This window comes from Gordionus sp. m RMFG-2023, chromosome 1, assembly GCF_954871325.1.
Source record: "Gordionus sp. m RMFG-2023 chromosome 1, tfGorSpeb1-WG-v2, whole genome shotgun sequence".
NCBI lineage: Eukaryota > Metazoa > Nematomorpha > Gordioida > Chordodea > Parachordodidae > Gordionus > Gordionus sp. m RMFG-2023.
Window position 1 is genome coordinate 79,523,563 of NC_088775.1, and position 22,661 is coordinate 79,546,223.

At 27.5% G+C, this 22,661-nt stretch overlaps 2 protein-coding genes across 3 annotated transcripts; one reads left to right on the forward strand and one right to left on the reverse strand.

Annotated features, from left to right (window-relative positions):
* Positions 1-3,195: 3,195 nt before the first annotated feature.
* Positions 3,196-10,795, forward strand: LOC135922930 (proteasomal ubiquitin receptor ADRM1-B-like). The gene is made up of 8 exons (XM_065457465.1): positions 3,196-3,369; positions 3,424-3,540; positions 3,581-3,719; positions 7,470-7,620; positions 8,236-8,438; positions 9,110-9,282; positions 10,088-10,190; positions 10,503-10,795. Exons 1-8 carry the CDS (start codon positions 3,199-3,201, stop codon positions 10,574-10,576), a joined length of 1,131 nt encoding a protein of 376 aa, XP_065313537.1. The 5' UTR covers positions 3,196-3,198; the 3' UTR covers positions 10,577-10,795.
* LOC135922929 (chondroitin sulfate synthase 1-like) lies at positions 10,653-21,888 on the reverse strand. Of its 2 annotated transcripts, none has more exons than XM_065457463.1 (4): positions 21,439-21,888; positions 20,625-21,131; positions 13,775-14,001; positions 10,653-12,700 (listed from the first exon to the last, which is right to left on the reverse strand). In XM_065457463.1, exons 1-4 carry the CDS (start codon positions 21,752-21,754, stop codon positions 10,985-10,987), a joined length of 2,766 nt encoding a protein of 921 aa, XP_065313535.1. In that variant the 5' UTR covers positions 21,755-21,888; the 3' UTR covers positions 10,653-10,984. The 2 variants fall into 2 exon arrangements, with proteins under 2 accessions (XP_065313535.1, XP_065313536.1); XM_065457464.1 differs by having other exon boundaries at positions 21,414-21,544.
* Positions 21,889-22,661: the final 773 nt, after the last annotated feature.

Genomic DNA, 22,661 nt, shown 5'->3' on the forward strand with positions numbered 1-22,661 from the left:
AATATTAGAAATTTTTGGTAAATCACGTTTAGTCCCCAAGTAATCGCTCTAATGGTTTATGATCAGTTGGAAGTAAAAATTTGCTTCCATAAATAAATGAATAAATTTTTTTAATACCAAATAAAAGTGCTCGAGCTTCTTTATCAATCGGAGCGTAGTGTTTCTCTGATTCTAATAAAGTACGTGATGCGTAGAAATAGGTTTTGTCCTTCCGTCTACTAATTGATGTAACAACCCCCCTAATCCTGAATCAGATGCGTCGCATTCCAAAATAGGCAAATGCGCGTTATAAGAAATTAACGTTTCCTCGGATGACAATAATTTCCTAACTTCATCGAAGGAATTTTGTTCATCTTTCGTTGACCGCCAAGGTACTTTCACGCTCGTTAATCTATGTAATAGCCGCTTTACAATGCAGATTACGAATAAAACGTTCATGATAATTCACGAGTCCTAGAAAAGATCTAAATTGTTGTATATTTTTAGGTTTTGGTGCATTTTGGATAGACTTCACCTATTCTGGATTAGGATGTATACCGAATTATCAATAATCACCCCTATAAAAATGAAACCGATTTTTGTAAAAATCTCACTTTCGTCAATTTCGTCTTAAAACCTGCTGTCTGTAATCTGTCTAACACGATTCGCAAATTATTTATGTGCTCCTCATCGTTGACCAGAAATTATTACATCATCTAAGTAGACACCAGTCATTTGGCAATCTTTTAGCAACTCATCCATATATCTCTGGAATATAGTAGGTGTACTTGCCAATCCAAAAGGCAATTGCTGGGACCGGAAATACCCCTTATGAGTCACTATCGTTAGTAATTCCTAAGATTCCGATTCTACTTCCATCTATAAATACGCATCTTACAGATCTATCACGGTAAATTTATCGCCACCTTGGATTTTCTCTAACAAATCGTCTAAGGTAGGAATAACATGATGGTCATACAATAAACACGGATTGAGTGTAACTTTGAAATCAGCACAATTCGAATATCGCCATTACTCTTGCATACATTTACGGTTGGCGTTGACCACTCTACCCTAATTATAGTCGAATCAATCTTTTCGATAATTGCAGCCTCTAATCATTCTAATTCATTTTAATTGCTTTGCGAAGTGGAAATGTTACCCTACGGGCTGGAAAAGATCTTGGTACAGCTGCTTTAAATGTATTCGCACCGCAAAATCATGTATATGACCCATCTTATTATCAAAAATTTCTGGATGTTTATTAATCAAATCTCGAATTCTAGAATCTAGTGTTATGCAACATTTTTCCTTTCAATAGTGTTGACCAAATTGCGTACTTGTTTAATCATAACCTGACGAGACATTCCTAAATTGAATGCTATAATCCATGGTAATCCGAAAAGAGGCACCCCAATTGTATTCATTGTTACCACTGGTAGGTTCCTTGTCTGTGATTCAATCCTAACATTGACTTGGGTCTCGCCATTAACGTCTAACCGATTATCACCATATGCAGTCAATAAACTGGTTGGCCTAATTTTCGGTCGTCCAATACTTGTCCATATATCAATTCCTAACAATAACGCTTATGCCCCAGTGTCAAAATCAAATTCAAGATCTAACCCATTTATCTCTCCAGTTAGTTTTGCTCGATTCTCTCGATTTTATTGAATCTTCCATATATTATGAATTGAATCACTTGATGACACTCTTGTATAATTTAAATTTTTTGATTTACAACAAACTGCAAAATAACAAATTTTTTTACATTTGTTACATACCGCATTTGTAGCTGGACATCTCACTTCTCGGTTATGAATAAACTCACATATATAACATTTAAGTTTATTATAATTTTTATCATTATTGTATTTGTATTTATTATTCTCTTTATCAATATTATTATACTTGACTTTATTATATACTTTATCAAATCAAATGTAGTCGTTTTAATTGGATGTTTATAATTATTATAATTTCTTTTGTTATTATCATTTATCTTATTAACAACAGGTATATTTTATTAGCCATTTCTTTATCTCCTCGCTCAAAAGCTAATGCCAGATCAAGAATAAATTTGAAAGTTAATACATTAATATCTCTATCAAGACCATCGGGGTATAAAGCTTTAAGATCTCTTTCCAATCCCAGCATTTCCATGCCAACCATAAAATGATCACGTAAACGCTCATCAGTATCATTAGGATAATGACAACGCTTGCCAATTTTTCTAATTTTATCTGCAGATTCAGTTATGGTTTCAGTAGTTCTTGGTAATCTAATGAAATCAAATCTAGAAGCAAAAGTTGTTGAGGTCGGTTTAAATAATTTATAATATATTGACTTAATTTTACTAAAAGATAAAGTTTCGATCGAATTAGGATAATAAAAACGGTCCATTAACTCAATTTTCTTATTGCCAAAAAATGTTAAAAATATATCTTTATATTGACATTCAGATGGGCTTACGTTTTTTAACCGAAAACTCTTCCCATTGAGAAAAATAACGAAAAATAGATTATTCGCCATCGAATTTATCAAATTTAATCATAGATAAATCCGCCAATTTTCTTTTATTCGTAAAATTTTCTGAATCACCATTTAAGGAATTATCTCCATTTAAGGAATCATCCATTCGTCGCAATTATAATAAAACGACTACGACTACTTATTAGCTATTTTAATATATATCGTTTATTTAATTTCAAAATTATCACATCATATTTATTAATTTTTAATTCGAATATTCCATTCTTTTTTATAAAATAAAATAATTTAATACAATTTATTACAGCAGTAAAATGTAAAATTATTGTCTCTTGACCAATGACATTATATCATTGCTCTTGACTTGACTCGAAGTGGTAATAAACTAAAATTTTATTAGTTAAAAAAAAATATTTTATTTAAAATTCTCCATTTTTATATATTTCAATTATGACAGCATTATTTTATTAAAAACTACAAAAATATAATTGTAAAATTGCCTATACCTTATAACGATGCTCATTCTTGTAAAATAAAATTTTCCACAAAATCAAGATAATCATAGCTATTCATTTTAAATAAAATAAATTAACTTCCAAATGACATTTAGATGATTATATTAAATATAATTACAATATATTTTATGAAACATCTTTTTATCCTTTTTATAAGCAGCCATTTTAGCTAATATTTAGATTTATAGGCCTTTTGTCATAATAAATGAAAGGCATGGCTTCTATAAAAATTGAAAATTTAATTGAAATGAAAGCTGGTAAGATGTATTTAAAAGGCGATACCATTTTCCCCGATAAACGTAAAGGGCTTTTATATTTATATCGTTCTGATGATGCCCTTGTACATTTCTGTTGGAAGGATCGAACAACTGGTCTTGTTGAAGATGTAAACATAAAATTTACTTAATAATTATTTTATCAAAAACTTTATTGAGATTAGGATTTAATCTTGTTTCCTGATGATGTGGAAGTAAAAAAAATTGAATCTTGTAAAGATGGTAGAATATATCTTCTAAAATTCAAATCTGCCCAAAACAAACAATTTTATTGGATGCAAGTATTTTACTATTTATTAGTCTTGCTTTAAAATAATTCAGGAGTCAAAAGTTGAAAAGGATGAAGAGAATTGGAAAAAAATTATAGATATTGTTAATGGGGATAATGAATCAGAAAATATGGATCATGAAAGCACCATGAACAATTTTAATTCTGATTTGTCAAGTATCAATTTAGGAAGTACAATTATTAAAATATTTTAAGAACTCAATTAATTAACCTAAATTATATAAAGTTTTAAAATTACTATAAATTGTTCTTTATAATTAGATAATCTTACAATGGGCATAACCAAAGGTGGGGATGTTTCTTCTCACTTGTTTGCTTGTTTTAAAATATCAATAAAAATTATACTTCTACAACCCCCCCCCCTTTGTCAAATATGTCACAACAATTTAATTGTAAAACTTGATAATTTTTTAAAATAATGAAAGTTTCTTTAAACAAGTAGTCCTGCTGAAGGACAATAGATGATCCCAAAGTTCTTCTATAAAATTATGAAAAACCTATCAACTTAAAAGTGTTTTACTTTTGTACTTTGTACCATTCATAGTAATGTTATTATTGCAACTAATTTTTGTGAAAAAATAAAAAGTAAATAGTTATTTTTTAAAATAGTCATAGTAAGCGCAATTGCCCTTTATCACTATATAAAATGGCAGTGTTATGTTTGGACTATCTCATACCATCAAATCGAATTAAGAAATTTAGGGTTGGCATAAACCCATCCACAATTGTTGGGCAGGCTGCAGTAACCTGTGCGTGCAAGGCAGTATATAAATTAATTCTTTATCAGGTTTAAGCTTATAGCTAGGCCAGATTCTAGAGTTTTTGGAGGGGCAATGCCCCTCCCCCCAGGAAAAAATCTGTTTAAAAAACCTATTTATTTATGACTGCTGGAATACCTAATAGCACCAACTCACCTCATATTTTAATGAGTAAGGCCATTTCCAGCCAGAACGTTTTTCCAAAGCAGTTTTTGGGTAATGTTACAAGCAATATTTTTTATTTCCTAACATAACTTTTCTAATTTTTTTTTTTATGTAATATTATTTATTTTTTTTTAAACTCTGGAGCCCCATTTCATGTGCCATTTAATCGTTATTAAAATCAAACCAGTTTGTTTTTTATTTCTGATTAAAATAATGGGAATCTGGATTGTTTTTTTTAAATATTATATTTATAAAAAATTAATTTGTCAAGTTATTATCCTTTGTTTGTAAATAAAAAAAAGATTGCTGGTAACGTTACCCAAAACCGCTTTGAATTTGTCAGGAAATGGCTTAAGGAGAAAATGTAAATGTGGATAGTGGATGTGTAACAGATAGGCCCCTCACCATCATCCTCAAACTTTACGGAGATAGAAAGCTTTAAATAAGCTTAAAAAACCACAAGGCCCCAGGTCTCGACAGCATAGAAGGAAGGCACTTGAAGACCTTGTCAGACGGTATTTCAAAATACCTACTAGCTACCTTGAGAAAAATATGGATTTCTAGCAAGACTCTCGACGACTGGAACAAATCAAGAATTTGTAATTTTCCCAAAAAATCTCATCCTTCAACCTTTGATGAATACAGAGATATTACCCTTACCTCCACAATTTCAAAGATCTTTATTGTACTTCTAAAAGACAAAATCTTAGCCTCTATCAGATTCTAACAAGTAACAAAAGGGATGCCAAACAGGGCTATGTGCTCTCCCTATTCTATTCAATTTAATCATTAACAAAATCATAAAAGAAATTACAAACACCATGAACCTAATAGATCTGGCATCAGGCAACAACAATCAATTATGAATTATCTTGTACGCAGACGACTTAGTCTTGGTTACTAAATCAGAAGACGAGATCCTAGACTTACTAACAAGTTTTTGCTTCCATAGAATAAATCTAGTTTAACCATCAACTTCAATAAAACAGTAGTAATGCCACCCCCAGAGCTGTCAATTGATAATATAATATTTGGAAATACCGAGATTAAAATAGTCACTAACTTCAAAAATCTCGGTGTTTAAATTGATAATAAAGGGAATATTAGAAGCGAAATTGAAGCCAGATTAAAAAATTCTAAGATAACCTTCATAAAATACTACATATTATGAACAAAGAGAGAAATCTCAGTCAAAACGAAACTACGTATACCAACACGGCAGATATCCCTATTCTCCTCTGGCAATGACACTTAGGACATAAATATATCATACAAAGAAAATACAGGTGTTCGCTCTCTTCGTCAACTTAATCGGATCTTCTACCCAATAATAATTTCAAATACCAGCCTAGTCTTTAATTAAATCATCTTCATTTAAATTCCGTTATTTTTAAACATTTTGAATATTAAAAAAAATGATGGGTGGTATAAATTAGTGTTCCAATAATTTAATGTATAAAATATTAAAGGTTTTAAATATAGGTGAAAATTGAAGTGTCAAATCTTTATCAAGGATTTTGGTTTCGGTTATTAATTCTTGGCAAATTACATTTCGCGTAGAACTTCTGAAAACTAGTCTTATTAGAAAGCTCATTTTAAGCCGATTTTTTGACTTCGACAATATTTTTATGGCTAAAATATTGAGTTGGCCGTTTTTTAAAATCGTCTCAAATCGAGACGTTTAAGTTTAACAACATTAATTGAAACCAAATTTAAAAGAATTCGAATTTGACAAATCTTTTATTAAGGATTTGGATTGGAGATTTGGCAGACGTTTTCCTAATCCAAAAATATTTTTAAAAGTTATAAAACTTTTTTTCTTTTACCCTTTGATGATAAACAACTTGTTTTTTTTAACTCATATTATTTAGTTTATAAATAACACCATATAATGTATACAATTTTTTTATTCTTTAAATAAAAATATTTCGTTTTATTTTGTTGAAAATAAAAATTAATGGATCTTAAGGAGGTAAGGAACTTTATTAAAATTCCTATATTTTCAAATATGTATATTTCGTTTTAAAACTTACAGTATATTAGTGAAAATACGTTATGCACGCTTAGCCACCTTCTTGGATTGTTTGCATTACAATTTCTGGCTTGATAATGGATGAATTTATTTAAAATTAAAATATTTTAATTTTATAACAAACATTGTGGTGTAGTAAATCTGGTTGCAGATAAAAATTATTTTGTTGCCCAATCGAGAACTGACTATGGAAGAAGAATTGAAAATATGTGAAGGATACGCCACAAGAAAAACATAATTTTAATAAATTTAAGTAGGAGTTTACTTAGTTAATAAATACTGGAAAGCCTATAAAAAATATTTAATAATTTAATGCAATTCGACAGATTCTAAAAGAGTCTTTTTGTCTGCAAATATCTGCACTAATATTAATCTAAATTATATGATATGAATAAATTCATTGGCTTTTTTGAAATTTTATTTTTTACATGGAAAAAATATAATAATATTTTTAAATTTAATATCCATTCGTTATATTGAATTAAAATAATAATTGAATTAATTGCCTATAAATGTTTAAATAAATTAAAGCCACATTATTTTAATGAGAAATATGTTATTAAAATATAAATAAATAATTTGAAATTTAAGGAAAAAATTTTTTTGACCAAATTTGAAGAATTAATGATTTTTAATTGCCTTTCAACCATAACATAACTACTGTCACTTTGAAAAACCCCATTTATATATGTGTTATTAAATATTAATATTTTGTTAAATAAATTTAGATGTTTTTTATATAAAGGTATCTATTTACTTTCATAATATAAAATTAGAATTTGTAATTGGATCTAATTTTTTCATTGGTGTCATTAGACTGGATCTAGGTTTTTAAAAAAAATTCTTGACCAGATCTCATAAAAATATTCAACTCTATTTGTACTTAGTTGTATTATTGTTAACTAAATTATTTGTAATCATATAATTATGAATGTTTTCATATACTATTTTTTTTTATCAAAAAAGATATGAATGATAGTGACCTGCAGACATTATTAGGGAGCTTGAATAGAAATCAATTAGTTCAGTTGTTATCTAATAATTTGGGTAATCTTAGTAGCATTCTGGGTATGAATTCTAATGCTTCTCAAAGTTCCCTCAGTAAAATTAATAAAAGGTAAATAAAATATATGTATAACTTTTTTTAAAAAAATATATGTATAATTTTTTTTTTTAAAAAAACAGTTATAATTCGAAATTGGCACAAATTGAGAAATTTTTTTTAACCCTTTAAAGTTCTGTGAGCTAATTTGACATTATCATATTACATGTTAACGTTTAAAACCACTCAATGATTTAATTTAACATTTTAAAATAAATATAGAATGTATTTAATCATATTTTTTCAATAATAAAAAAAAATATACTTTTGTATATATTTTATTATCACGTAACTTTTGACTATATTTCCGTTTCGATTTTTTTTAAATTACTTGATTTTACATAATACATCTTGGAATATCAATAAAACTTAAAAATATGTTATAAAACAAAAATATTTTAAGGAGTGGTTGGTAGCGGCAAATAAAATGAACCTAAGTTTTGGATCGGCTAAACCTATTCAATTTTGAACAAATTTTTAACGCTTCCGTATTTCAAGATGTTTATGTATAAAAAAATTAGCTGCTAATCTTGTGCCAATTCTGAAATATACATATTTATAATTAGTCCATTGGAATATCGGCAAAAATTTGTACAACCCTAATTTTATTCGCCACCCTTTTTTGTTCAGGTTAGGTGAACAATCTGGTACCAAAGCAGCGGCATATATTCAGGATTCCGCTAGTACAGATACTAAATCTAACAAATTATATTCACAAGCTCAAAAACCAAATGATAAAAAAATGCACAAGAAAATTGAATTGTCATTATTACAAAATGTCTTATCAAATTTAGATAAGTCAACTAATCCTCCCATCGAAGCTGAACAAAACAGTTACACATTTTTTTAAAAAAATATTATGCCTTTATGATTATTTTCTCTATTTTTTTCTGATTGAATTAGAGCCCTTATACGCCAAAAATTTTCTCAGGTTGGACTCTGAATGATGTTTTCATAATGCTTTTATTATTTCTATATTTAAAAAATCACATTTTCCTCGAGGACCTATACACTTTTTCCTCCTTTTCTTTATTAATAAATTTTAAAAATCGCATTCGGACTTTATATTTTTATAATATAAAAAGTAATAGTTCTAACTAGAGTCTGCAATGGGCTGGGTTTGATCCAACCCCGCCCGCCTATTGTTTTTTTCGCCAAATATTTCTAATTCACCTGCAATTTATTTTAAAAATATTTTTTAAACCCCGTCCTCTCACACGTAAGTATTTAAATTCTTTTACCATACCTGCCAGTCCATTGCAGATATCTAAGGAAATATCGAGTCGGATTGGTCGGACAATAAATTTTTTGATTGGACTAGGAGGTGTAGAATTGGTCTTATGCAAAGTTATAGTTTAAAACTGGAACCGATTTTTTATAAAAATTTTAACTTGGAATTGGAACAACTAAATGCTACTTAAAACATTTTTTTAACAGCCTTATTGTATAACACTTTTTATAATTATTGACGAATATTAAATATATTTTTTTTAAATATAAAAAGAAATTGTAGATAAATGTTCTGACTTCTTTAAATTAGATCTCATTAATAATGTTTGCACCTCCCACAGTAATGTTAAAGATCTTATGACTTACCTTCCCCAAAGACCTTCAAATTATGACATATCTGATCAAGAATATGTCAAAGAAAATTTATTATGTCCTCAATTTAAACAAGTATATTAAATTAAACGATCCCGTTTAATCTTATTCGATAGCTGTTAAATTTTTTTTCTTCTCCTCAGTTAGTATAATATGAAACATTAGGTTATTTTTTGAATTTAATAAACAAAAAAAATTGGAGTATTAAAATTTTAAAAAGATATATATAATATCATATTTTTTTGAATTTAATATTTACCACATGATTGATTAAAAGTAAAATAAATATTTTCCTTAACTTACAGATTGGGTGATTAATAAATGATAATCTCAGTACTATTTCTTTAATTTTACCGTTTAAACATAGATATAATTGAGTTTAATTGTAAAATTTTTTAGATTTTATACGTTAAGTACTCAATATATGCCCTCTAAATGATTGTTAGTTGTTTATGTTTTTATAAAATGTTCACATTGCTTATTATCAGAGAATTTATTTATTTTTTTGATTTGTTGATTTTTCCAGCCCTTGCGCATTACAATTACATATTTTTTTAAAAAAGATACGTCCTTTAATAAAAAAAATAAATAAGCATTCTTAGATTTATATTAAGTTTATTGTTTTTTTAGCAGGTCAGGCAATATACTAAATTGTGCAGAAACAATTTTATAATTCAATTGCATAATCTTGTATTCACAATTATCGCGAATTCGCGGTGAAATATACAAAAATACACCATATTATATATACTTCGCCGCGAGTTCACGTTAACAGTGAATGCAGGGTAAGTTTGGGTTTTATTTTGTAAAATTTTTACTCACGATTTTATGGCATTTTATAAATTTCGGGTTTTTTTAAAAAAATAAATTTTTAATCAAGGCATTTCGAGTATTTTACCAAGCCTTTTTATCTGGTCAGTTAACCTCTTTGATACAAGGTTTCGGATTTAAAGGGAAAGTCGTTGACGCTTGTACCAATGGAGGTAAATGAAAAATTTGCGAATGAACTATTATTATAACTTTATAATAAGTGCTAATAGTAAAAATAATTATTATCTTTTAAAATGGAATATTTAGAAATTAGTGAAATAAAAAGGCAACCTTAATTTAAGCAAGAGATGCGTTACGTTTTTTTAAATTAAGTACGGCAAAATACAAAAGCTCAATTTGTGCGAACTTATAAATCTGTTAATTTTAGATTAAATATACAATTTTTTTATAAAGTTTGATTAGCTAACATGACTTTGATAAAAAAATTATTTATAAATCATTCTTCATTATTAATAATTTTACAGACTGGGCACAATTTATTCAAGCTTTAGATGAGCATCATCAGAATCTAAAGAAAGATAATCATAGTTTGGATTAACCAGAAAAACAAATTTACATTAAAAAATATATTTTTCTAAATGAAATGATTTGTACGTTTATGTTAATATTTATTTTTTGTTTGGTAAATTTAAAGTTCGATTTTTTACGAAAAATTATAAAATTACGAATTTTATAAAAATTTATAGCAAAAAAAAATTTTCAATAATTGCATAGTTTTTATTCAGAAAACTTCCCGTATAATTTTTCTAATAAATGAATAATAAATTTATAATGGGTGTGATCTTATCAAATAAATACTTTAATTATATTTATAAATATTATTATTTTGGATGATAGTATTTCACGTAGATTGAAAAAATTTGTATTTTTTGAATTCTAACTTTATGTACCACCTTTTGAGATCAATATTTATAAAATTATATATCATATAGGGCTTAAAGGAGACTTACGATTTGAATAGATGATTATATAAATTGTAATGATTTCCTAAAGTGCTCGATTTTGATTTTATACACATTATGAATTGGTCATTATTCAAGGTTGGCGGACAAATTGAATCGTGAAACACGTGAATCAATCCCGGATCTGGCGCATGTATGACGTCATATTTTTTAGCTATACATTTGTCGAACAAGTCAACATCCTCTTTGCCCCACCCAAATATGCCCATATCAAACCCGCCAACCCTCGTGAAATCATATTTATATATACCGACTATGCCATAACCGTAACTCCTCCAAGTGCCCGTCTTAGCAGTCACCTTGAATGAATGTAAATCACGTGTGTTAGTTGAACTCGAATTATCTACGTTTTCATATAAATAGGATGGGAGTTTGCGTTTGTTGATAGAATCGTTCCCATAAGTGAAATCGGGATTAAATTGGCTAAATACTATGGGGAAATAAATGGATTCGTTTAACTTTGTAAAATATCTAACTCGTCTTAGGAAGTCATAATCGAAAATCATGTCCACGTCTATGAAAAAAAGCAAATCCTGACTTACATATTGCGACGCTCCTATTTCCAAAGCTAGCCCTCTCGAAAACTCTCCCTTTACCTGTAAAATGTTCATTAACGAACTGTAATCTCTGTACGCTTCTCTCAGTTTATCGATCAACGTTATCGTTGATTCAGTGTCGGTGGTAAGGTTAATATTAGTCGAATTCAAATCAACATTTAATTCTTCTCGCTTTATATCTTGCGGTGTTTTGAATAATACGATCAATAGACTCGTTTCGATTTTGTTTTTTAAGCAAATCGTTTCGAAGTTATTCAAAAATCGTTTGAAATTATTTAATCTTCCGCACAACGGTACTATAAAATTGATACGATATCTATTCGGTTCCGCTTTGTGCAACACGCTATATTTGGGAATATTATTTATTGCTCTAGCTGGTACTATATCCAGTGGTAGTGGAATATTATTTACAAATTTACTCAGCATTGGTTTCCATATTAGATTCGAAAAATCGATCAGAGAGTTAGAATATTTACTAGCTTTATGGTCCAGAGACACTTTGGCGTTATTCGAAAAGTTCGCTTCTTCGAATATCAGATTTAAGAACGGATATATAATCGAAAACTCTCCTTCTATCCAATTGTTGAGATCTGCTCCATCCTTATGGTAACAAAACATAATGCTAAGATACAGTTTATTGCCATATGGATTGTCTAAAGATATATAAGCCCAATGTATTTCGCCTTTAGTAAAATAAATATTCTCCGTATTCACTAATCTATTGAGTTGCGTTACTATTCCGTTTTTAATATCGTTAATTAGTACTCGGATATTGTTATCTAATTTTCTTTTTGGATTACTTCTCAAATGAGAAAGTAAGATGTAATCCTTAACTATGTAAGCGTATTGAGGAATGTCCTTTTTCGTTTTGTAAACCGGGTTATAATCGAAATCTTCGATTAAAGCTGCTGTCACTTTTTTTTGGGTGGTGGCAAACGTGGCTTTTTTTCTTAATAATTTCCACAAAAGATGTCGGTACGATCTAAGCTTTAGATTTAAAAAATGAGCTTGAGCGTCATAAAATCCCAAATGATTTTTGAAAGGGTGCAATGTGATAGCTCGGTTATAGGCGTTTATACTTTTCGCGCTGCTATTTCCCATCAAAATTGTACCGAAAGAATTATGCAGGAACAGCTTTTGAGTCTTATAAAATAATATTAAGGGAATTTAAAAAGGTAAATAAATATTTAAAATAATTACAAATCCTACTTTAAAATAATAAAACGCTGCTAAATTTAAACTTGGCTATATCAATGGATTCATAACGGATAACAAAAAGGTGCTCAGATTGCCAATTTAATATGAACGTGTTAAAAATTTTCACTTTAAGCCAAGACATATTTTTTTTCACATTTTAATGGATAAAATCGTTTAATATGCATAAAGTATAAGAGTTAGGCCTTATTTATAATCGCTCATGCGATGTGACACGCTTGGTATTTTTCGAGAACAAGCATAGATAAAATTTATAATGACTGCGCGATGGGATGAAATGAATTACATGGTTATTGATGATAAATTTTACCTATTTGCTTGTTTCTGTAAAATACTCAGCGATACACGCTTACTATATATAAACGAGGCATTAATCACATGGCAAGGAATGAGCATCAAATTTTATTAAGTGTCATGACTTGTATTCGCTTGTATTTATATTAGTTTTGAAAGCTTCTTTAAAACTTTAATGTTATTTTTGACAGCCTAAATTTAGAGCAAGAAAAAAATAATTTAACTCAAAAATGGATAAAATATTTTTAAAAATAACCTTCAAAATTTGATCGGAAATTATTTTTATTTAATAAATAAATAATGCTGGCACTTTCATCTTTTTTTCAAGAGTTATAAATATAATTATAAAATTAATTGAACTTAAATAACAATATCTGATTACACAAAAAACATAAAATACTAAATAAATCAGAAATTAATAGGAATACGTCCAAAACAATGAATTCCTATAACCAGGAAATTTAAAATAATATTCATTGTTCTCATAGAAAATGTTTGGAGTTAGTATTGAAAATAACAATGATGCTGAGTATGTTTAATATATAAAAATGAGTAATGCATTTTAATAAATATATGAATACCCTATAAAATGTTAGGCGCAAAAATCTCAATACCCTATAAAATGTTAGGCATAAAAATCTAGATTTTAAATATATCTAGTCCAATAAAAAAAATTCCTGGTTTTGAGCCAAAATTAAATAAACATACTTCATATGACCAGGAACATGGTATTCCGGCAAATGTTTTGACACACCTTCCGATTTCGACGTCTTCGTGAAAGGTGTAGAGATGATTAAGACAATATTTTATATGAGGAGCCATTTTGAATAGTGTCTCTCTGCTCATTATAATAGATGGTCCTCCCATGCAAAAGTTTTCATCGTAATTGAGATTTAATAAACCCATTTCTTCCTTCATCCCTTGTCCTGTTTGCCCTATTAACATATTTGACATTTAATCAATTATTAGATATTAGTATCAGAGGTGCATCAATGATGTATATATATACTATTAAATTGGTGATCAGTCATTAGATGCATTTAAAAAGATCCATACATAGGAGTATGTATGTACACTTTTAATGAATTTCCAATCTCTAGTAGTATATATACAACATTGTGGTTCATTTATTTTTGGCTGATACACAAGGTAAAGAAATGTCAAATTTATTTTAATGATTTAATGTTATCAATTAATTATAAAAAAATCTACGAAAGTGGCAAAGCAAAAAATATCATCAACTAAGACTTGAATCCGGTTAGAAACACCACGGATGTAACCAATCCCCTTACATCTTAGACTAACTTTTTCTCCATTTGAAAGTATTTTAGAAATGTAACAAAATACTTTAGTTGGAGTATTTTGCATATATCTTTTATATTAATGCAATTTGTGGTAGATTAGTATTTTTATGTTTTACTAAATTCAATATAATCCTAATAAAATTTTGTTTCAAATGCACCCTTGTTTGTTTTTCAACCTACCTTGGTTTGTTATAACGTGCTCCACTTTTTGGATAAAATTCAAATAAAAAAAAACTAACCCAGAAAATATCTTATCTATATTACATAACCGTAGAGGTAATCATCTTAGTCAATATCAAATTTCGACAGCAGTGGAAATACTTTTCCATCCGTTAGATTAATGAATGAAACAGTGGTTTGGATACAAAACATTAAAAATGGATATCATTAAAGGACAAATTATAATTTTTAAATTTTTTTATATGAATATTTGATTTAATAGGAATAAAGAAATTATTCTGACAAATAGGTATTTTACATAATGTATTTTAAGTATTTTATGTAATTTTAAACTACTAACTAAAAGCATTGTGTTTTGTGAACGATTTTAATATGCAACTTAGAGCATATTAGAGATCGGCAAATTATGGTCCGGCCCGAACGGGTTTGGGGCCGGTTCTATATAAAAAAAAATAATCTCTGTAGCTGCTGCTCAAATTTTTAAATATGATATTTTGTCAAATAAATTGATTTATTTTAAAATTCTTGTAAGAAAGGTGCTAATATTTTTTTATTTGTAGAAAATTTTTTATACAATAGAAAAAAAATTAAATTTTTCTATATTTAAATAAATCGGGCCTGTCTGGGGGAACAAATAATTTTTGTTTCGGGTCGGGTTTTTCGGTACAAATAAAAAAAAATTCGTTATTATGAAATACATCAAAAATATTTTGTAGCTTAACAAAATACATTTCCTATTTTGCATTTTTTTAAATATTTCAAGTGAAAAATATGTAGTGCTGTAAACATTTCTAAAAAAAATCGAAAGCGTTCGTTCATTGACAAAAATCGAATTCGTTCACGTTCACTTTCAAAAAAAATAAACGCGTTCACGTTCGTTCAAAATTTTATGATGAATTTTTTTTAAATTTATTAATATAAATAAATGTCTTATATTTTTTTATAGCCATGTTAAAAAATAACATAGTTTTGATAATATAATTATAAATACAATATAATATAGCGAATAAAAAGATATTTTTATTTATAAAAAATTTTTCTTATTAAATTTTAATAACAATTGTTTTCAAAATTTTTATCTTATAGACAGGAACACTTGGCAGTTAATACGGCATTAGCTATACTAAAAACGCGCTCTACACAGGGACAAATGAGGGAAATGAGGTATTATACTTGATAAACAGCTCTTTTACCGTAGAGAATAATTAAAAACATTTATTGTTTTGTCCTTTGCTTCAAAAAATGAGATAAGTTTTCCTCCTCCAATCCATCCTTTCCTTACTCGTCAAAAGAAGGATATCTCGAAATTAACAGTTCTTGCATTATCATTTCTAGCAATGCATTTTTTCAATAACGCTATATTATTTTTTATAGGTTCCTTCTGTGGAAGTTTTATCTATGGTAATTGAAGCTTGAATTAAATGTATAATTGCAGAAATAACATATTGATCTTTATATATGTTCAAATCCTAAAAAAATAAAATATATGTAATTAATTTGATAATAATAGGTTTAATACTTTCTAATAATCCCATTGAATGCGTCTCTCAATAGTTGACCACAATTTAGGCCATTAATTTTTTTAATTTTAAAATAACTATCGTTATTATTGGGGTCAAATAACCTTAAATGCATTTTTTTTTAAATTTGATGATTTTAGATATATTATTTAAATAAAATAATTAATATTACAAACAAATGTCGTTTTAAATTGGAACTTGAAGATTTTGAAACTGATATAATACTTTTTGGGCACATTTTACATTTGGTTAGTATTGAATTAGTTTCTTCAATATAGGATGTTACTGTAAAATAATTATCATATTTGGGCCATGGTAACGTTTATTCATGATTTTGAATTTTCAGAATCAGATAATGATGATGAAATAATAATATCCATCTAATCTATTAAATAAAAATATAAACAATAATATTCAAATAATAAACTATAATATTGGTGTGTGTTAAAAAAAAATGAAATGAGAAAAGGAAAAACAGTTAATTATAATATAAGACCTTTTTCTTAAAATTCGGATTAATATTAAATTTTTCAATTAAATAAAAATAAAAGGTGTTTTTAAAATTGAACGAACGTCAAATTCGAATGCGTTTGTCATAAAAAAAGGAAAGTTTGTCAAAAATAAAAGGAATGCCGTTCGCCATTTTTTTCAAAAAAACGAACTTCGAATTTAAAGTAATTAAATTATTTTTCAGTTCTCGGGTATAGGCTTTTGTTTTGTCCAACTTCTTTTGTTATTAGCCTATGGACGTTTAAACAACAGTTCTCGGACTGTTGTGCGTACAAGTATGCTTGCCCACAAACGTGTTAAAGGCTCCTCATTTTTCTCCCCCCCCCCCCCAATTAAATATCCAGTTTGATGGCCTTTGAGGAAAACCTAGCGTAGCTCTGTTGTATCCACAACCAGAGGGCGAAAACGCTTTCATCACGTAAAAACCAAAAAGATTTAAGCAAAGCCTATTTTATTTTTCGATTAAGGAATATAATGATAAATAGAAGGAGTAAACAAAAATCAATTGTTTATTTATCAAATATATTTTACGTAAAAAAAAATTCATTTTTAAAAAATCTTTAAATTTATTAATTTTTTGTTTTTTTTTTGAAAAAATTTTTCATGAAATTTTTATATTTTAAGATTTATTTTCTTTAAATTTAAATCAATTTATTTCGATAAAAATATGATATATATTCTATTTTAGAATAATTTCGATAAAATTATGTTCTTCGTCTTCGAACTTGAAGATGATACCTTTTTAGAATATAAAACAGTAAAAATTATTATTATAAATTAATTATTAGGGGATACCTAATTAATCGGATGTCTGCGATAACCCAACTCCGGATATAGTTGCATATGATAGTAAAAGTTCATAAATGGAATGAATCCACAAAATAGCTCAATAATTAGGTTGAATTGCCTGAAATTTATTTTAATACGCCAAAAAAAATTTCATAGGGATTAAGCTGGGGTGAATAGGGCAGTGGTATTCAATCTTATCTTTGTATGCATCGATTAAATGGGATTTATGAGTAGATGCATTATCCGTTACAATAATTGCATCAGGTATCAAAATATCAATATGCTCTAGCATGGAATCCCGGAATAATATACCATTATAAGCTTCCTCTATAATTTTATAATTAATTACTCCTCAGATTCCAATTGTGCAAAGAATACTAATATTTTTACCCTTCAACGGTGGGATCTTTAGAAAGAAAGAACTAATCGTCAGTAACTTCTATGGATTTGGGGAGAAAGAAGGCGGGCATAAACTGGTACCACTTGCAGGTTGATTCCCGTTTCATATAAGAAAAATAATTTTTCTTTTGGGATATTTAAAACTTTCAAACAGTAAATTTGACGAATATTTATAACTCCAGGCGTATTTCTTCTGTCAGGTTCTTTGCCGGTTCTTTTTATCGACCAGCCAATATTTTTTGTATATTTTCTTATAGTTCCCTTATTTTTGTACCAGGTGATAAATTTTCAATAATGTCTTGTATCCTTAACATATTATTTATCATTAATAAGTCCATGATATCTCTTTCAATGATAGGTGAATTTTTTTCTTACTTCCTTTATTTTGAATAGTGTATTCCTTTCGAAAATCTCCACTTATTTCTGGAAATGTGTCACGTCTAAATTTATGAACTGACGCTGTAGACATTCCAATATATTTAGCAATGTCTTTAACTTACATTTGTTGTTTTTTATAGAGACAACATTTTAATTTTCCTAATTATGCTGATTTTTTCTTTATTCCAATTTGTATATTTTTCTGGGTCTTGAAATAGTAGATTGATAATATATTATTTATCACAAACATTATATGTAAATTCAAGTAAATTTTTTTTTGCATAAAATATATTTTAAACATAAACTAGATAAGGGGTTTCATATTATCTCCCAAGAAGATGAAAAGACATTAATAAAATTAAATATAATAATTCTTCCTATCCCTAATACAAATAAAGGATTATATTCTTTAATCGAATGATAAATATGCTTTGCTTAAATTTTTGTTTTTAATTAGTATTTTACATATTTTTCACTATAAAATATTTTTTTAATTTTAAAATAATTTTAGTTTACAATTTCATTATCAATTATCGCCATCTGTTATAAAATTAAATTATGTTAATGTATTTATTTTAGAAGGTTGAGTTTATTAAAGTGACTGGCATTTAATAACCTTGTTTTCTACCTGACTAATAATATCTTAAAGAAGTCCTAAAAAATTAATATGTTAAAACATAAAAGTTCAAATTTTGACAAATTTATATTTCTTTTACAAATAAATTTGTATAATTTTGGGACAAGTCAAAAATTACATCTAGTTTATCGTTTTAAATTTTAGATCATTTCCGAAATATGGAGTAATAAGAGATCGATAATCAATATATAATCACTTCAAATATTATTTAATAATGAATGTTCGATCGTCATAATGGTGATTAAACTTAGTCGTTCTTGTCCCCTTGCCAACCTAACATATGTTTTAGCAAAGAAGTATAGTTCACACGAACAAGATGTAATTTATGTATTTTTAAAATAAGTAAATGAATGGTAATTTAATTATACATTTCTTATAGTGCGCACAAAGAATGTTTCAAACGATGCATTGCAAACGCGGAATGCGTTTTAAATGGTATCGTGCAAATTGAATAAATTACCGCTTGGGGATAGAAACCATTTGAAAAACGAAAACTGGTTTGCATTTTTCAATATTTTATACATTCATTTTGCATTTTAGGTCTACGACCAGTTCTTTGAGAACTCGGCTGTTTCGTAAGAAAGATGACAAAACTTTGCTACCTAGATAAAATAATCTAGGTAGAGGCACAAAAATTTTTCCCTGTTGTTCATCAATTATATAAATTGAAATGCACATTCTTTTTATAAAATAATCCACATAATATGTATATTAAATTAAATATTATATAAAATGTATAAAAAATTACTTATCCTTTAAAATGGAATAAAAAGGCAGACGATAATATAATTTACAAAAAAACCCTATTCTTTTTTATAACTTAGTTAAAATTTTGAATCGACGATTTCATTAAAAAGGTGACATCAATTTAAATAGGGGTGAGATGCACGTATATGCTCTTGTTGTGCGCCCTATTAAATATTCACATATTTTTAAAATATCTGCATTTTTTTGATCCCTGGGTGCCCAAGTAGCTCAAGGTAAAAAAAAAATAGCTGTACTCAAACTGAATTATTTTTCCATCTTTGCAGGTGTCATATTAAAAGATTAATTAACAAAATTTATATAAAAATAGAAATAATGCCATTTTTCAAGAACGCGTTCTGGGTCGTTCCTAAACATGGAACGGAACAGGGACCCTAAGACAGGAACAGATTTAGCATCGATAGACCTCTTCCTCTCCTTCTTTCATATTATACTAACACATGTTAAATTTATTCATGCTACCTATAATTAATCACTTTCGAAGATTCATTCGGATGACAATTCAAGGACATTTTTTGAAAGTCACATTATTTATGGAAAATAATTTTAAAAAAAGATTTAATAATGAATTTATATGGTTTCAATTTTTTTTAAAAAAATCTTAAAAATTTATCAAGGAATTAAAATATATTATGTTTTTTTTTAAAAAAAAGCCATTTTTGAAGTTTTTTAAAAATTTAGAATCATTGTCATAAATATCCTGGACAAAGATACTCAAAGAAAAGTCCTAGTCCACGTTCTAGTTATGAATATAGTATTGATTTTATTAATCGTAAAGTGTTTAAGTTGCATAATAAAAATAAAACTCAATTTCGGAATCATATGTTATTTGATAATATTTAAAATGAGTACAAAATGTCTGGATCATACGAATAAATTATTTTAATAAAATACGTAGCTAATTTAGTCAAGCTAGGACGAGGTATAAGTACTTAAATTTTTTCAAAATTGGAGTATTTTTGTCCACTCTCTTTTTGCGGAGTGGTTTAATTCCGGGTTTTTGCGCCCAGATGTTCAGTGGTTCGAAAATTAATGAATGAATAATTGTAATATCCCCCCCCCCTCCTAATATTTACCTATAAAGTAAGGAACGTTTTCATTGAGCGATTTTAGCAATCTTCCCAATTCTTCTCCTTTTATGAAAACATCGTCGTCGGCACGAACAAACCATCTAAACTCGTCGATAAAATTGTCGTAGAGAAATTTTAACATCATAAACGATTTTTTCTGCGGAGGATAATCGTCAGTTACTCCTGGTAAGGATATGATTAGAGGCTCGTTATCATCATTATCAACATCTTTGTCAAAATCTTTAAAGGCATAATTAATATTAGGATTAGATGTATCCACGTTGATTCTGACTCTCTGAGGTCTGAAATTTGGCGATGATTGAAAAATATTGGCAGTTGAACGAGAGCTACTATTATCTTGGATATCGCTACAAAAATATATAACCCGGCCCGGTATCGTATTAGCCCAGGTCCGATGGCCAGCGATAACACGAGTGTTTAAGAATTTTTTTGCGGTCATTACTCCCACAATGATCAGATTTTTAGCCGGGAATTCATTCATTCGCGAGCCATCTTATTAGAAAATGATTAATCAATTTAAATGAATAGATATTCCGATTTATGAAGATTGATAAGCTTTCCAGTTAAATTTATAAATGGAAGAAAGGAAAATATTTTGAATTTTATTTTTGAAAAAATAATAACTGAAGACAGGAATGCGATATAAATACAATAAGTTTTGGTTCAAAAAACTTTTAAAATAAAAATTTAAAATTATTTAAATAAATATTCATTCCATTATTATTAATATTGTAAAAATATAATAGTGTGTATAAATTATATAATATAATATACCGCATGAAATTCTATATAGACGTACTATAAATATCCTCGAATTCTTTCCCAACTCCGTCAAGTGAAGGTAAGTTTTGATCTAGTCTGTGTTGCTCATCATCGCGACGGTGTATATCTAAATTCGCGCTCTTTTCCGAAGGAGGGTAAGGTATAGATTTCGCTGCTTTATAAAAACTATAGAATATTTGGCAAGGAGTGCGCGACATAATTGAAATTTGAACTACTAGGCTAAGAATGAGACCCAATAGCATACTCATCATGAACTTCCACAAGGAATGCCTTTTCTTTTTATTGGAATTGATGTATTTAACACCGTATAAAAATAATCTATTTTCCTTCATAAAATTTTTTGATATTTTATTTTTTTTCTGATTTTTTTTTAATTAAATCTTTGTATACCAAAATAAATATAAAAAAATTTAAAAGGGAAAGAAAATAAAATTTAAATAAAAAAAATGATGAACTTGATTGCGAATGGACAAATATTTACGAAAGTAAAAACAAATATTTGAGGAGAAAAAAAGAAAAAAATTTTTGTTTTCTTTTATCATTTTTTTTGTCACTATAAACCAATTACGAAAGAAGAAGTATCAAAGATGTCATTTCCGAAATGACTAAAAAAATTTTAATTGGAAAATTAAGTTGACTTAAAGTGGGGATGGTGTGTTTCATTAAAGGTAAATTTTGTTATTTAACATTTCGGAGTAAAGAAAATAAAATCATTTATAGAGAAAAAATATAAAAAGAAAGCGATAAAATCAGAAAAATGGCCAAATATTTTTGATATCAACGTGCTATTTTTCTTAGATTATTATTATTTTTTTGCTGAAAATGCATTGTTTATTATAATGTTAAAAGGTTATATATATATATTAGTAACAAAAATTAAATTTAAAATAATGATGTTTATTTATTTTAAAAATAAGTAAATTATATACTACGCCATACCAATATCAACTTCGTTAAGATGGTAAAAACCCGAACAGAGTATAAAAAAATTTTAAAAAGGTAAATTCCAAAATGATATAAAAGAATTTTTTTTAAAATTATAATTATTAAAAATTTGAATATTATTTAACCATGTCAGGAACTAGAGGGGCATTGGGACTTATGTCATAAATATAAATTAATCTTAATATTACATAAATTATGAAATTTAGTCATATTAACTGGTTTAGTCATTAACCAATTATTTATATTTTCCTTTATTTAAAATTTATTACCTTGTGTTCTGATCTGCTTATTCAT

Coding starts and splice junctions, on each gene's coding strand:
- LOC135922930 (XM_065457465.1), top strand. CDS start 3,199: ATGGCTTCTATAAAAATTGAAAATTTAATTGAAATGAAAGCTGGTAAG. Junction 9,283..10,087: donor TATGTCCTCAATTTAAACAA/GTATATTAAATT, acceptor TTTTTAATCAAG/GCATTTCGAGTATTTTACCA. Junction 10,191..10,502: donor TGACGCTTGTACCAATGGAG/GTAAATGAAAAA, acceptor ATAATTTTACAG/ACTGGGCACAATTTATTCAA.
- LOC135922929 (XM_065457463.1), bottom strand. CDS start 21,754: ATGAAGGAAAATAGATTATTTTTATACGGTGTTAAATACATCAATTCC. Junction 21,132..21,438: donor AGAATTCGAGGATATTTATA/GTACGTCTATAT, acceptor TTTTCTAATAAG/ATGGCTCGCGAATGAATGAA. Junction 12,701..13,774: donor CATGTTCCTGGTCATATGAA/GTATGTTTATTT, acceptor TTATTTTATAAG/ACTCAAAAGCTGTTCCTGCA.